At 42.6% G+C, this 16,118-nt stretch overlaps 1 protein-coding gene across 7 annotated transcripts in view; it reads left to right on the plus strand.

Moving 5' to 3' along the window:
* NCKAP1 (NCK associated protein 1) overlaps positions 1–2,976 on the plus strand; it is a 61,238-nt gene extending 58,262 nt beyond the window's left edge. For all 7 annotated transcript variants that reach the window (XM_057412206.1, XM_057412213.1, XM_057412207.1 and 4 more), the window contains 2 exons: positions 1,242–1,331; positions 1,910–2,976. In XM_057412206.1, the coding sequence (XP_057268189.1) occupies positions 1,242–1,331; positions 1,910–2,026 (207 nt within the window). In that variant the 3' untranslated portion in view covers positions 2,027–2,976. The remainder of the gene's footprint in view (positions 1–1,241; positions 1,332–1,909) is intronic.
* Positions 2,977–16,118: the final 13,142 nt, after the last annotated feature.

Below are 16,118 nucleotides of genomic sequence, written 5' to 3' on the forward strand. Positions count from 1 at the left end.
CCTTGAAATGTGAAAAAATATCACCTCTTCATTTTAGATGCCTTACACACTTAAGAGGGTGGGATAATGGCAACTGTCTGTCCCTAGAAGTCCACAGAAAGACATTTTTTTCCTTTTCTTTAATTCTACTTAAAAGGTTCTTTCGCTCATTGCATTTTTGTAAAAAAAGAAAAAACCTTTTGCTGTTCACCTTGTCTAATACAACTGCTGGCTTTAAAGGATGAAGGACAAATGGTTGTGTCAAGTTGCATGCATTTGACAAGTGAAGAAAACCAGTATAGTTCCATGTGATTTAAACACTTCTGGTATAAGGTTTGCATTTTTTCAGTGTTTACGAACTGGTTTCAGACCACTGCTTTTACTGTACAGACCATGACTTGATCCTTCAGATATTTTGTTAATCTTTCTTTTCTAGCACCTTTTATGTATCACTTACTGTTAGTCTGAAATAAAACGTGTCTCAGGAGGAAAATGTACAGCAGGAAATGATCCACCTTCCTATCAAAGTTAATTAAATATAGAAAAAAAACATCTGCAAATTACCTAGTTTACCATATTCTGTCACCCTGAACTTGTAAATACCTAAGTACATGTTAGAGTTTCTAGGATATCTCCTAAAACTAGTAGCTGTGGGGTTGCTCATGGTCTGATAAAATACTATCCGTTTACATTTAGGATGACATTTCCTCAGTTGAAAATACAGCTTAGGAAGTAGAAGTCAATCTTCTATTGCAAAATGAGTTTAACTTCAAACAGTTAGAAACTTGAGTCTCTTCAAAACTTACGAAAATGCAGTAAGTTTACCTGCATATTGGGAATGACAGAAGAAGCAAGATCCTGATCCTGTGGGAGTTCTGTCATTGATTTCAGTAGACTTTGTAATGGTCAACCAGTGATTACAGTGAACAGTTCTTCACAATTAATTCTGTCACTTTTTCTATTAGAATAGCATATACTTGTAATGATAGCACTACTAGAAATAAACAAAAATGGCTCACTGAGACTAAAGCTTGGTGATTGTTTGTGTGCTCAGGCTTACTGTCCTTGGTTGTTGCTAGTACAACTTGGCATCCACTGGCTGGGGTATTGGTTTCTTTAGAAAGGTAGTGTGTGTGTGTGTGTGTGTGTGTGTGTGTGTGTGTGTGTGTGTGTGTGTGTGTGTGTGTGTGTGTGTGTGTAACAAAACAACAGAAACTGATCAACACATTGTTTTATTCCTTTAAAATATGCATTTCATGTAGCTTGCATCCTCTAGTCTACTGAAGATTGGCCAGGAGACGGACAAAACTACTACGAGGAACAGAGAATCTGTTTACCTACTACTAGACATGGTAAGTGTTTGTTCTGCCTGTGTTACTAACTGAAGGAGCAGGCTCTGCATTGCATCATTTAACAAGGGGGGATTAGGTGTCACCTTGGTTGTAGCTCATGAACCAGTAGAAATAATTATGTCGTTCTTCCCAGCATTCTAATGTCAGGAATTAATATTTTTCATTCCCCCACCACAGACACACATTTGTACCTTTGTTGCCTAGAACATTGTATGACATTGTTCAGACCATTTTCATTGTTCACTTACGACATACAATGTTAAAATGAAATTTCACACACAGGAAGCACTGTTCAGAGTGTGTGGGAGAGAAACCTCTCTGTTTTCCTTTCAGTATTCTGTATCTTCTGGGAATGGCAGAAGTGCTGTATATGCAGGAAAGCTTGATGACTAGCTTTGAGAAGCAGTGAGTTTGTAGCACTGTGTTTTTCCCCAGCATTTAAACTTTGTGTTATTTCTTTTTGCTGTGAAACATGAGTGGTGGTGTGGTGCAGACCAGAAGTATCTGCATGAAATAGATTATCAGCAACAGGCAGTGGAAGGTGTTCTGCAAAACCTTGTATTTCTGGTGTGTTTCAGATTGTGCAGGAGTCTCCCTTCCTAACAATGGATCTCTTGGAGTCTTGTTTCCCTTACGTCTTGCTGAGAAATGCATACCATGCTGTCTACAAACAAAGCGTCACATCCTCTGCCTAAGGATCTACTTAGTGGAGATAAGACATAGCACGCGTCTGTGTGGCCTCAGTTTTATCTGTAAACTGTGGAGCTATTTTACTTCATGGCCTGATGAACAGTTTTGTGGATTATAAACTTTTTTCCATAAAGTTGTATTTCTGATCAGTGGTTTCTTATTATGGTTGTACTGCAAAATATAAGCTTGGTTGATTTTAGGTTGCACATTCATGGAAAATCTCTTTTCTCACTACTTTTATTTTGTTCTATTTTTTTTTAACTTTAGAGCATCAGTTATGTTTAAAAGATACTACTTCTGCTATATGTTTTTTGATATTGATCATGCAAAACAAAAATTGCTTGTTTATTTCCCAGAAGAAAAATGTATTTAGTGATTATTTTGGATAGTGTAGCTTTCATCTGTGTGTAAATTATTTCATATAGGGAGAGTTATAATCTTGTACCTATTGTTCTTCTTGAAAACAAATATTGGATGTGTATTTCTGTGAAGTAATTACAGCATTTCTAGCTTTATTTTGAAACATTCACCAATCTACATACTGACACTATCTAACATTACAAATGCTCTAGGACCTGCTTATCCACCCAACAGATCCTCTCCCAATACTCTTAAACAACAGCAAGTGATGTTGTTTGTATAAAGCATAGTGGAATTTTTTTTTTAACTAACTTCTGTGGTGCCCTGTTGGCATTAACACTACCATTGTACCCTGCTGTATAATAAACATTCTTACACAGTTATCACATGTTGATAAAATGTTAGCCCTTAACCACTTTTTATATGTTTTAAATTTTTGAAATTCAGGTGTACCTTCCATAACATACAATAAACACTAGACTGTATTATCTGTAGGTGAATTATTTTTAATATAAATGTTATCCTGGTATTTTAAGCTTAAACTATACTGTTCATTGATTTATATCTCACAGCTCATTAAATATCAACTCTTAGAGCTTTTATGCAAAGGCTTCTTTTAATCCTTCCCCTTTTGGCTTCTGCGATAGTGAATCTTGCAAAAAGTTGGAAGAAGGAACTAAAAACAATGTAAAAAGTGTCAGTTTAGTGCCGTTGTTCTTTGAATCTTAATTTTGCATAATAAAGTGAGAAAAAGCTTTATACAGTACATAGTGATGCCAGTTGTACCCATAGAAATAAGTGTATTGTTAAAGTATAAAACTTAAATTGATCACAAAACAGGAGAGTGTTGCTAAAAGTGTAACATCAGGCATTCCTGAAGCAGATCTACAATAGGCCTTTTTCTGTCAGTGGTGCAAATTGGCATGCAGGAGAGCATTGGCTCATTTAGCCTGAAAGCTGACAGATGGTTGTGCTCTTCAGTCCCCAGCATATAAAAGCAGTGTGTTTCTCAACAGGCTCTGGACAGTTGTATAGAGCTCCTGTTTTTGATGCAGTTTCTGTGCATGCTGGTAACTTTTTCTGTTATGAAAGAGCTGTAGTGTGCTCAGTTACAATAGCTTCCTCTGTCCAGAGGAAGAAAGCACTGGAATAAAATTGTCCTGAGGAAGTAAGACAGTACATCTATATTTTTTCTAATTAATGCATTTTATGTTATAACCATGGAGTTTTTAAATTGATAATTTTGTACCATAACAAATAAGTTTGCTTATAAAGAACTTGGGTCAAAAGCAAGACTTGAGAGTTCTATTCTGTAATATTTATGATCTAATACGTTCAAATGTCTTGATTTTAATTAAGATTTTGATTGTAATGTATCCTTTTGTGGAAAAATAATGCCTGTTTCAGGACTGACTCTTGAAAAACTCAGCTTTAAGAAATAGCCTTCTTTGTGTCTTTAATCTTTCTAAGTACAAAGCAGTTGTATTTGGTCATTGACCTCAGGGCCCTGTCAGCTTTCCACTGTCTAAGGTATCACTGAACTAAGCCTAGAAAATAGGTGATCTCTGACAAACAGGTAGCAAGTGCAGAATCTCTGCAAGAAGCTGCTTCTAACAGAGATGAGATTAGTCATGAACCTTTTAGATTCAGTAGTTCCTGCGGGATCTCTGACATGATTTTTGCTATGCTGCCTGGCACACAAATGCCTAAGATGATGCCTTTCTAAACCACCCTTCCTGCAAGAACTGGGAGCGCTCTCAGCACCGAACCAGAAAATGGGGAGGGAAACTGGGGGAGAATTGTGTGGACTCCTCCATGTCTTGGTTGGGTTTTAGAAGGGGGTGAGTTGGAAGGGTGTCCTTGCTTCTTATTCTCTGCTGTATTTTTGTTATTTCTGGTTTCAGCTGAGCTACTCCAGAGCTATTTAGCGTTCAGCCCATCAGGCATAGTCCTCAGGTCAAACCTGTGTCCATGCCCGACAGAAACGGTCTTCTAAACCAAGTTTGTTGGGGAAGAAGGTAGAGAAGGAATTCTTCTTCCAGAGCCAGCAACACCATGTCCACAACTTGGTAAGTTCAACTGCTGGCATAGTACATTGAGTCATCTCAGGTGGCCTTTGGTGCCTTTCCAGAAGTGTTTGTAATTTCTGGAGCATGAAGCTAAGATGGCTGAGCTGGGCCCATACGGAGACACTTTGGATCAAATGTCTACCCATGGGGGAGAGCTCTGCCTCATCTGAGAGAGAGCATGGAAGAAGAATGTCCTGTTGCTGCCCAGAATGCTGTTTTTATAACTTAAAAAGATGTGTGCATTGGGACAAAACATTGCCAATGAAAACAAGGGCTACTCTTAATATTTTGTTGCTGTAGCTATTTGTTCTGTAGATATGAAAAGGAGTTGGTAACCAGAGTGGAGACACTTGGATTAGACTGGCTTTGATGTACTGGGGAATGGCATTCTCCCCAGAAAATGTTGACATGAGGCTGATGATTTGAGGAAAGATAGGAGTCTTCTTCAGCAGGTCATCGTGGACTTGTATGACTTCGGAGCTTATCCATTCCAGAGTCAAGAATTCTTGACAGTAAGTACGCCTTGCCTCTGAACTGTATTTTTGCCAAAAGTTTCCCTGGTCCTGTGATGTAGCATTTGTGTTTCAGACTAAAATGCTCTGAGTTACTTACCAGTAACTTTTAAAGCTCTGTAAGTTTGGCTTTGTCTGAACTAGCGCTATAATGTTTTTTGGTGAATGGCTCCATCAAGCAGAAGCAAACTCAGAGCAAACAGCTTTTAACTCTAATACACTTCAAATACTACAGAAGTAATTTATGGTAGTTGCATTCACTTAAGGACTGAATGAATACAGGGAAACTGCTTTCATGTCAGTCCTCGTGGCTAGCCCTGAAACACCAATACAGCTGGCTGTGCAGAGCAACGTAACTTAAAAGACAGCCACATGTTTGGTTTCATGGATAAGGACCACACTTTTCCATGTTGTCAAATAACCAGTTTTCAAAAACACTGAAATTCTGGTTTTCTTCATTTCAAGTACAATTTTTTAATAATTTCTGATAAAGGTAAATCCTCCCCTGAAATAACAAGTTTTCACTTCAACTGACCCATTCTTGTAAGCTTTTGTTCTTCATCATGCTATAAAGTCTGTAAGTATTTGTACTATCACAAAACAAAATGAAAATGGCCCCCTGACCTGTGTGCAAAACCATATTCATTTGCTGTTAGTTGTGCTGTTCCTAGTGTTACTAGGTCAAAATGACTTGCTCCCTGGATATAGTGTCAGTGTGTCTTGCACAGTTCTGTAATAGAAAATATTGGTATTGGAATGAAAAGCCTGTGTTGAACTTGCCATAACACAAAGGGATTTAAGTTGTTTGAGGTGAACTCGATGGAGCCAATGCGGAGAGCAGAAGACTTGGAAAGAGCAGCATTATTTCTAAATAAAAATTGAATTATAATGTATAATTAGGACACAGCAGACTAACAAGGAAACCATTCCTTGCGCAAGAGAAGTAAAACCAAGAATGTACTGTAAATTACTTTTGTGCTAATTATGGCAATAGAAAAGAGGAGTGAAAAGGGAAGTAATGGGAGAGTGGAAAGTGGTGCTAAGCATGCTCAGAAAAGTTGGGGAAGATGCTCAGTGACTCTCAGTCCATTTAGTAATTCTGAACTTGTCTTTGACGCTTCATGGATTCAGTCTATATTGAAATCCCAGATGTCAGAATTGCATTTAAAATTCTTGGGTGTCATCTGTTTTCCACTCTGTACAAAAGGCATTCAGCTTTAAGATCATTTAAATAAGGACAAAGGATGCCTGAAAGTATAAAACTTTGAGTAAGGCACCTTAGTGTGAGTATGTGTTTGCTAAGATGGGAGTCAGCAAGGCTGGTCATGAACATCTCATGCTTGTTACTGTGAAATACTGAAGATGGTCTGTGCTGTTTGGATTTGGTTCTGTTTATGTCTTCGAAATGGAAGAATGATGTTTAGTGTTACAATGAGACCAGGTAGGTGAAATAGTTCATCTCAGCAGTTAATTTGGATAACAAAGTACTTCAAATAGCCAAAAAGCAGCTGAGAAAATGGGCTGAGCCTCTGACACTTGCTTTAGAGGTGACTTTCTTCAGGAAATAATTGTACCTCTGTTCTCATAACAATTCTGTTCTGAATGCCAAGACAATAGATGAATTTGCACCTAGTTAAAGTTCAGAGGGAAACCATAGTGACAAGACTGTAATATTGCATTTGTCATATAATACTAATTGTTTGCTGGCTAACCTGTGCTGGCACAGGCACTGGTTGAAAGTTGTCACAACCATTTGCTAAGGGCTGTGTGGGATCAGAGTTCATCGGGGTTTAATTGATCACTTCAGCTGGTGGAGATAAGACACCATCCCGTGTGGATTGCACTGGCCAAGCTGACACTAGCATAGCTGCAGTAGGTATCAGATGCCTTTGAAGAAGGATCCTGGGGCATTTCAAACCAACATCACGTTAGAGCTGCTCAAAATCCCAGATCCAAGCAGCAAAAAGGAAAAGTTGTGTCTCAATGTTCTAATTTTTCAGGAAGGTGATGGGGGTGGAGAACAGTGAGTAGACATAGCCTCTGGCGTGGTGCTTAGGTACCTGGACCTCAACTTCTAGATCTGCATGAAACTAAAGCCACTGATAACCCCTGAGGACCATCTCTAAACCATGATACATGCTGCTGGATGCTGGAGCATGTGGGTAGTTGCAAAAGCACTGGAGCTGAGAAGCAAAGCAGGGAAAACATGCTGCCTTCTCCCTGAGGAAAGCTACCAATAAACCATCTTGCGGTACTGGAAAATGTCTTCCTCTAAACTTGTGTTCGAATGATACCAGTGTGGTGACAGACACCCCTGGCATCAGAGGAGGAACTCACCAGGTGTTAAATTAGTTCTTGGCAAGCAGGTAAAATAAGTAAGCTTTTCTAAGTCACAAAACCTTGATGAGGTTTGTTCCTGTCCAGTCAAACTTGCAGATTCTTGTGTGTATGTTTGTGAGCTCTACTGCTAAAGGAGTTGTGCTTCCAGTATTAGTAAGTGAGCCTATGGTTTTGGGGAGAGGAGAAGAGCAGCATTGTTGAATGGACAGTCTGTAAACGTGGGAAACAAAACAACAGCCTGGCTTGAGAAAAGCTTGTTGAGAGGTTAGTTTTATGGATCCTGTGAAATCAATGCTAGGGCAGGGACAGAGAAATGGCCACGCTTCAAATCTTATAAATACTTGCTGAGAAAATGCTACTAGCTTTTTGCCTTGGTATTAGTTGAGATACGGAAGTTTGTTGAGAAGTAACTTCAACACGTTCAGTTCTCAACACCACCCCCCCATTTTTATTTTTTTTAAATCATCAGGGAACTGGATGAAGATAAACACATTAATAATTTTTAGGGCATGATTTTTATTCCGCCTCAGCTAAAACGTTGTGGAGATTATGAACTATGATCAGAAAGTCCCAAGGCTCCCAAAATATCCCCTAAATAACTTCTTTCTGGGGAGGAAGAGCTTTAGCATGGCCCACTGCATACCTGGAAGTGACTGTAAATCACTGGTTGTGCTGAATGCTGTAGACTGCAGCCAAGGGATAAAAGATCTGGTGAGCAATGAAAAGGTTCTGCAGAAAAATAAGGTTCTGGGGAGAGGCTGGGCACTTACTTTAAGCTGGGCTGTGGATTATGTTATTATGTAATGACTTCACACTTAACTCTAGTCCCACCGTAGGAGAGGATCTGGTTCGAGACCATCTTAGGAACCTGAATGTGGACAAGTCCATGGGACCTGATGAAATCCATCCGCGGGTCCTGAAGGAGCTGGCGAATGAAGTTGCTAAGCCACTGTCCATCACATTTAAAAAATCATGGCAGTCAGGTGAAGTTCCCGACAACTGGAAAAAGGGAAATACAACCCCCATTTTCAAGAAGGGGAAAATGGGTGACCTAGGGTACTACAGACCAGTCAGTCTCACCTCTGTGCCTGGCAAAATCTTGGAGCAGATTCTCCTGGAAGGCATGCTAAGGCACATGAAAATCAACAAGGTGCTTGGTGACAGCCAGCATGGCTTCACTAAGGGGAAATCCTGCCTGACCAATTTGGTGGCCTTCTACGATGGGGCTACAGAACTAATGGACAGGGGTAGAGCAGTTGACGTCATCTACCTGGACTTGTGCAAAGCGTTTGACACTGTCCCCCACAACATCCTTGTCTCTAAACTGGAGAGACATCAATTTGATGGATGGACCACTCGGTGGATAAAGAACTGGCTGGATGGCCACACACAAAGAGTTGTGGTCAATGGCTCAGTGTCCGGCTGGAGACCAGTAACGAGTGGCGCCCCTCAGGGATCGGTGTTGGGACCGGTCTTGTTTAACATCTTCGTCACTGACATGGACAGTGGGATTGAGTGCGCCCTCAGCAAGTTTGCCGATGACACCAAGCTGTGTGGTTTGGTTGATACACTGGAGGGAAGGAATGCCATCCAGAGGGACATTGACATGCTTGTGAGGTGGGCTGATGCCAATCTTATGAAGTTTAACCATGCCAAGTGCAAGGTCCTACACCTGGGTTGGAGCAATCCCAGGCACAGCTACAGGTTGGGCAGAGAAGAGATTCAGAGCAGCCCTGAGGAGAAGGACTTGGGGGTGTTGGTTGATGAGAAAATGAACATGAGCCAGATTCAGTGTGCGCTCGCAGCCCAGAAAGCCAACCGTATCCTGGGATGCATCAAAAGGAGCGTGACCAGCAGGTCAAAGGAGGTGATCCTGCCCCTCTACTTTGCTCTTATGAGACCTCACTTGGAGTATTGTGTGCAGTTCTGGTGTCCTCAGCATAAAAGGGACATGGAACTGCTGGAACAAGTCCAGAGGAGGCCACGAGGATGGTAAGGGGACTGGAGCACCTCCTGTATGAAGATAGGCTGAGAAAGTTGGGGCTGTTCAGCCTGGAGAAGAGAAGGCTGCGTGGAGACCTCCTAGCAGCCTTCCATTATCTGAAGGGGGCCTACAGGGATGCTGGGGAGGGACTCTTCATTAGGGAGTGTAGTGATAGGACAAGGGGTAACAGGTTCAAACTTAAGCAGAGGAACTTTTGATTGGATATGAGGAAGAAGTTCTTTCCTGTTAGGGTGGTGAGGCACTGGAATGGGTTGCCCAAGGAAGTTGTGAATGCTCCAACCCTGGAGGTGTTCAAGGCCAGGTTGGCCAGAGCCTTGGGTGACATGGTTTAGTGTGAGGTGTCCCTGGCCATGGCAGGGGGTTGGAACTAGATGATCTTAAGGTCCTTTCCAAACCTAATTATTTTATGATTCTACGTGCTTATAGACCACCAGCTCTTCCTTAATTTTGAGGAGTCTTTCTGTACCTATTTTTATATATATACATTTCTATACCCACTCTCCATCATCTTTACCAAGTCTTGGGAAACGGGAGAGGTGCCTGAGGACTGGAGGAAAGCAAATGTCACTCCAGTCTTCAAAAAGGGCAAGAAGGAGGACCTGGGTAACTATAGACCGGTCAGCCTCACCTCCATCCCTGGGAAAGTGATGGAACACCTTATCCTTGGTGCCATCTTAAGGCATATCAAGGATAAGAGGGTTACGAGGGGCAGTCAACATGGCTTCACCAAGGGGAAATCATGTTTGACCAATCTCTTAGCCTTTTATGAGGAAATAACACGGTGGATGGATGATGGCAGAGCAGTGGATGTGGTCTCCCTTGACTCCAGCAAAGCATTTGACACAGTCTCCCAACAGCATCCTCACAGCTAAATTGAGGAAGTGTGGACTGGATGATCAGGTAGTGAGGTGGACTGCGAACTGGCTGAAGGAGAGAAGCCAGAGAGTTGTAGTCTATAGGGCTGAGTCTAGTTGGAGGCCTGTAACTAGTGGAGTGCCTCAAGGGTCAGTACTGGGACTGGTATTATTTAATATATTCATCAATGATTTAGATGAGGGAATTGAGTGTACTATCAGCAAGTTTGCTGATGACACTAAGCTGGGAGGAGTGGCTGACACGCCAGAAGGCTGTGCTGCCATCCAGCGAGACCTGGACAGGCTGGAGAGTTGAGCAGGGAATAACTTGGTGAAATATAACAAGGGAAAGTGTAGAGTCCTGCATCTGGGCAGGAACAACCCCAGGTTCCAGTATAGGTTGGGGAACGACCTGTTAGAGAGCAGTGTGGGGGAGAGGGACCTGGGGGTCCTAGTGGACGCCAGGATGCCCATGAGCCAACACTGTGCCCTTGTGGCCAAGAAGGCCAGTGGCATCCTGGGGTGTATTAGAAGGGGGGTGGTTAGTAGGTCGAGAGAGGTCCTCCTTCCCCTCTACTCTGCCCTGGTGAGACCGCATCTGGAATATTGTGTCCAGTTCTGGGCCCCTCAGTTCAAGAAGGACAGGGAGCTGCTGGAGAGAGTCCAGCGCAGGGCAACTAAGGTGATTAAGGGAGTGGAGCATCTCCCTTATGAGGAAAGACTGAGGGAGCTGGGTCTCTATAGTTTGGAGAAGAGGAGACTGAGGGGTGACCTTATAAGTGTCTATAGATATATAAAGGGGGAGTGTCACGAGGATGGAGCCAGGCTCTACTCAGTGCCAAACAATGATAGGACAAGGGGTAATGGGCACAAACTGGAACACAAGAGGTTCCGCTTAAACTTGAGAAGAAACTTCTTCTCAGTGAGGGTGACGGAACACTGGAACAGGCTGCCCAGGGAGGTTGTGGAGTCTCCTTCCCTGGAGACGTTCAAAACCCGCCTGGACACATTCCTGTGTAACATTATCTAGGTGTTCCTGCTCCGGCAGGGGTATTGGACTAGATGATCTTTTGAGGTCCCTTCCAATCTCTAGCATACTGTGATACCTTACAGAAGAATGAATTGGTGAAATACAAAGTCACAGCTGCAGCCTCAGCAACTCTGCCCAAATTTAAAGCTTTCCAGTAAATCAGAAACAAGGCAAGAACCTGAGCTTTGAGGTTAAAAATTAGCATTGAGGAGCTCCTCATCTGGAAAGCACCACTGACTCTGTGTGGTTCCTGCTGCATGGGTCTGATGGAGCAAGTGAGGCACGCACCTCAAGCAGCTGGGAATCTGGACTGGGAAGAGTTAAATGTGTGTGTTGACTTCAAGTGGAATTGTTTTTACAGGATTTGATTTCAGAGTTTTCAGCTGCTTGCAGCATCTGCTGTTTGTGTGGCTTGCAGGTGGGAGCAAAAGCCCTCAGGAAAGGTGATGTTTCTCTTCCTGAATTTGCTGAGGTTCCCCTAGAGCCCTTTGTGATCTCACCAGTAACTGCTAAAAACAGAAGTAAAAAACACATGAACTGTGTTGGCGTCTGTTTATAGGTAATGCTTGATCCTAGAGCATGTCAAACCCAATCAGCTCCCACCACAATCAGGGGTGAGACTGAGTTTCAGCACCTGGCGATACTAGCTGTCCCTGTAAAACTCAGCTGCTTGTGCAGGGCTTATTTTTAGGCATGGGTGTGATTTGGTGCTTAATACTGCTAATAAATCTGGGTAAGTGGGAGCAAGGGCAGACTTGGGCCATGCAATGGGAGAGGCTGTAAATCTGAAATAGTTGATTTATGGTGTAACTAAATTCGGAGTCATTATGGCCTCTAAGCTGGGCATCTCAAATTTTTTCTGCAGAGGTCAGATTAGAAATGCTGCATAATGTATACGGTATTATAGAGCTTTGCAGGGGTTGTGGGTTTCTTTTGCCTTAAATGCTCCATCTGGAGGCAACTGTAACTCAGGGTTCAGTGGATTCTGTTGGACCTGAATGGCCCACAGTGAGAGCAAATGACGTCATTTTCATTATCTGCATGGTCACCCCAATACAGTGTAATAATTTGTCGCATTAGAATAACAAATTGAATGCCTGCTTAAATTGAACACCTGTACATAGTACTACCATGGAGGCTAGCTCCCAGTCAGCAATACTTGAGCATCAATACTGCGATGCAGCAGCAGGTCTGCCCCTACAAGCACCAGAACTGCCATCAGGACATCAATTACATTTCAGTCAGTACAGTTGAGTGACTGTAGATGGTTGTTCTTCATCTCTGCACTGGGGAATTGCTATATTAACACAGAGGAATGGTGGAATTAAGTGGAAATGGAGCTACTTTGCTCTGAAACACAGGCAAATGCTTTCCCAGTCTTAGGTCCTGCTCTCTCCTGAGCTTATCCGTGATCACACGCTTGGCTCCAGCATGGCTTTATGCACAGCTTCTGACTTAAATGGAAACAGAGCTGCATAGATGATGCTATGCAGAAGTACTTCTGCTTTTCTGCATTTTGAAATGTGAAAACGTAGTTCTGAATGGGATCACAGGTTGTAGGCAATTTCTCTACAAAGAAGAGAGAATTACAGGGGATGTGATAATCAGATGAATTAAAGATTAGTAACAATAAAAAGCTCTCTGGTATGAATTCTGACTTTGGTGCAATGCTCATGGATTTAGCAACTATAGATAGAAATATTTCCTCTGAATTTAAGATGTGCTCTCCCAGAGGAAAAGATGGAAGTTCCATCCATGGCTTTTGCTTGATTGTGCACTTAATGCATGCTAAACCAAGGGATGAGGAAAGTTGTGGACATCCTGATCTCAGCTAAACAAGAAACAGGAGCGTTTCTCTTCCACTATCATCACTTGTGCTCAGATTTGCACAATATATTGCAGAGAAAATGAGCTGGGAGGACTCAAAGGAGGATTGCAAAGGCATGTCAGGAGGTTCAGCTTTTTGTCCTTTGCTTTTAACTATGCCTGAGTGCTTTGAGAAGCACAAACCACTTTCAATAAACAGGGCTGTGCCTTCCTCCAGGATCACCAATACAAGTTCCAACATCCAGGTGGGAAATCAGCATTGCAGGTACCAGACTTCAGTATCAAGATGCTGTAAACCCTGCCATGGCCTCAAAAATCTGGGAGAAACCCAAGCAGCAAACTAATTCACCCTGCAAAATGAGGCTGCCGTGGGAGATGTGTACAAGTGAAACACAAGTGAGTTTGTGTCGGCAGACTGAATGCCTGTAATAGGTAATATGAAATGGAATTGCTGTTGGCATCATTTTGTCTTTGAAATGCATGTGAGTTGGACTTCTTTGTACTTAAAGGTAAACCAACATATTTTCCTAGCCATACTATTAATTTTACATAGGATGCAAAATACTGGGTGAATATGGTTGGCTTGTTTTTTGCTGGGACTTCAAGAGGTAGGTAATGTGAGCAATATTAATATGAATGTATCATTCTACGAGGTATGCAGCCCCTGAGGGCATGGGCTAGTTAATAATGAGCTGTCTAATCAAAACAGCCCCCCAAAATTACAAGTCTGAAAGGCTGCATTAAAAGAACCTCTTCTTCTTCCCCTCTACTTCCAAGTCATCCACTGAGAAGCCTGAAAGATGATTAAGTAAGTTAATAGTCCCATGTGTTTTCTCTACCTGAGAGAGCTGGAACAAGACCTGGGCTGGAACAAGAAATGTACAATAAATCCCATTTTTATGACTCTGTAAGTCAATGATTTTATGGTTTTAGTAACAGCTGTGCACAAACTATTTTAGGGGTTGGTTTTGGTGAGTTTCTTGGTTTTTTTTTTTGTTTGTGGCTTTGTGTTTGTTTTTTCAAAGCAGTGCATGTAAGCAAATTAAACTCTATGTAATCCTGAGATTGCTATAGAAAGGTTCAGGAAAGCACAAACCTGTTCTGAAGTAGTATTTTTATCTCAGCTAGTTTTCTCCTTAGGAACAGTCTGAATAGCTATGGTCATGTTTTCATTTTCCATTTGGAATGGGCAGGAGCAGACCATAAAACAGTGCCTGGTTTATAAACAGCAGCCCCCTGTGCAGCCCAAAGCAGGAAGATGACAGGAAGCTCACCAAACATAGGATGAGCCTGTGTCTTCTCTGAACTCTGGTTGCTGGTCTGAAGGGTCTGGCAGAACAAGAAACTGAAAGGGAAAAGGTGACTGACAATAATGTCACCTAGAGCTTGCAGCCTATCACAGGCTCTGCGCTATGGTGCCAGTAGGGTTTAGAACATCCACGGTATCTACTAAGCATCATTCCCCTTTGAAATGTAACTACAGATTTGTTGATCTGCTGAACTGTGCCCCAAGCCAGAGTAGATGCTGGGCTCTTGTCATCCCTGTGCCTTCTCTGGCCTATGAACACCTCCTGCCCCAGAGAGTAAGCTGCTGGGATGTATATATGGGGATGTTTCATATACCTGAAGGGATACTGAGGCACTTGAAGACAGAACTTATGCCAACAAACACACACAGGTGCATGCCCTGGCTACAACCCATTTCTCTTGGCCAAACCTGTATGTGTTTCTTACTGGTACAAGGAAGGGTTTGAATTTCAGTTTTAACAAGGTAATATTTCTGTTCAGAATGTAGTTCTTCCAGCTTAAATTTAAAATATGCGCATTTCTGTATTTTAAGTGGTGAAGCTTTGGTAATGCACAGTTCTACCAGCTGAGCTGGGCATCAGAGCATCTCATAAAACCAGCTCCAGCTTCTAAAGCCCCTTGCTGTTTACCCAAGTTCCCCGAGAGAAAAACAAGTGGGGTGGGGAGAGAGTAGACACTCCTTAAGGAAAAAACAGTGAAGGAATTAATTAATGACAGCTGTCTGGAAGTAGCTCCTTACTCTGTCTCCTTTTGGGGAAGGGTACAAAGAACAAAGTCCTCAATCCCATTATATGTTCTCTGGAGCCCTCCTCATGCTGCTCTGTTTCTGTTCCCAAATAAAGTCACTTGGACACCCCCCGGCTGTGAGTGTTATCCAGCCACGTCCCACAGAAATCCATCCTTGTGCCGCTGCAAAGCCACTGAGTTGTTTTTCCAGTGGGTTATAGATGAGCAACTGAGGCAGCGTGGCTCCGGGCTGTGGTCTGCACTGCTGTGGGTTACTGTGATTCTTGTGGGGCATAATAACAACAACAAACTCTTTCTGTAACTTTCATATGAGGGATAAATCCTTGCCTGCTTCCTCAGCTCCACCAAGGACTTGATTGTTCTAGGAAATGAGTCTGTGTGATAGTATTGGTTATATTATTATTCTTTAAATGTATAGGTCGGTACCACCCCCTCAAAGCCCACCAGGAAACTTGCAGGCAGGCAGTGCTCATCCCAAAATGCTGTTTGGGCATGCTTTTATGAAGACATTCTTGCTAGTCTTACAGGACATCAAGCTTATACAATGATAATACAATAATTTGACTAACCCCTGTTGGAGGTGTACCAGATTAGGGATCTGATCGTTATCAGTTTAACATTGCCCTTGCTGATGCAAGCTGTAGAAAGAGATTTTGTTTTCCTCCGAAATCAGAAAATCGCAGAATGGTTTGGGCTGTAAAGGACCTTAAGATCACCCAGTTCCAGCCCCCCTGCCATGTCACCCAAGGCTCTGTCCAACCTGGCCTTGAGCACTGCCAGGGATTTACCACTTCTTTGGGTAGCCTTTTCCAAGGGGATGCAATTCCTATCAGCAGTGTGGGGGCATCCACAGTAAAAGCTACTTTCCTGCCAACCTTTGTGCCTGTATATGAACTTTGGGTGCGAACCTGCGTACCACCTGTGGTCATCTGGATAGCGTGCACCCCCAGGGCTGCATGGTACAGGAGCAGGCAGCCTGGACAGTGGGGAGCAAAACTTTTCCCCTCTCCCTCTGCCAAATGGGGGTGGTGGGTTTGACCTCTCC

The sequence above is a fragment of the Pezoporus wallicus genome, unplaced genomic scaffold (assembly GCF_028554395.1).
Source record: "Pezoporus wallicus isolate ANWC-B61680 ecotype Strahan unplaced genomic scaffold, APGP_CSIRO_Pwel_v1 contig_6566, whole genome shotgun sequence".
In the NCBI taxonomy this organism is placed as follows: Eukaryota; Metazoa; Chordata; class Aves; order Psittaciformes; family Psittacidae; genus Pezoporus; species Pezoporus wallicus.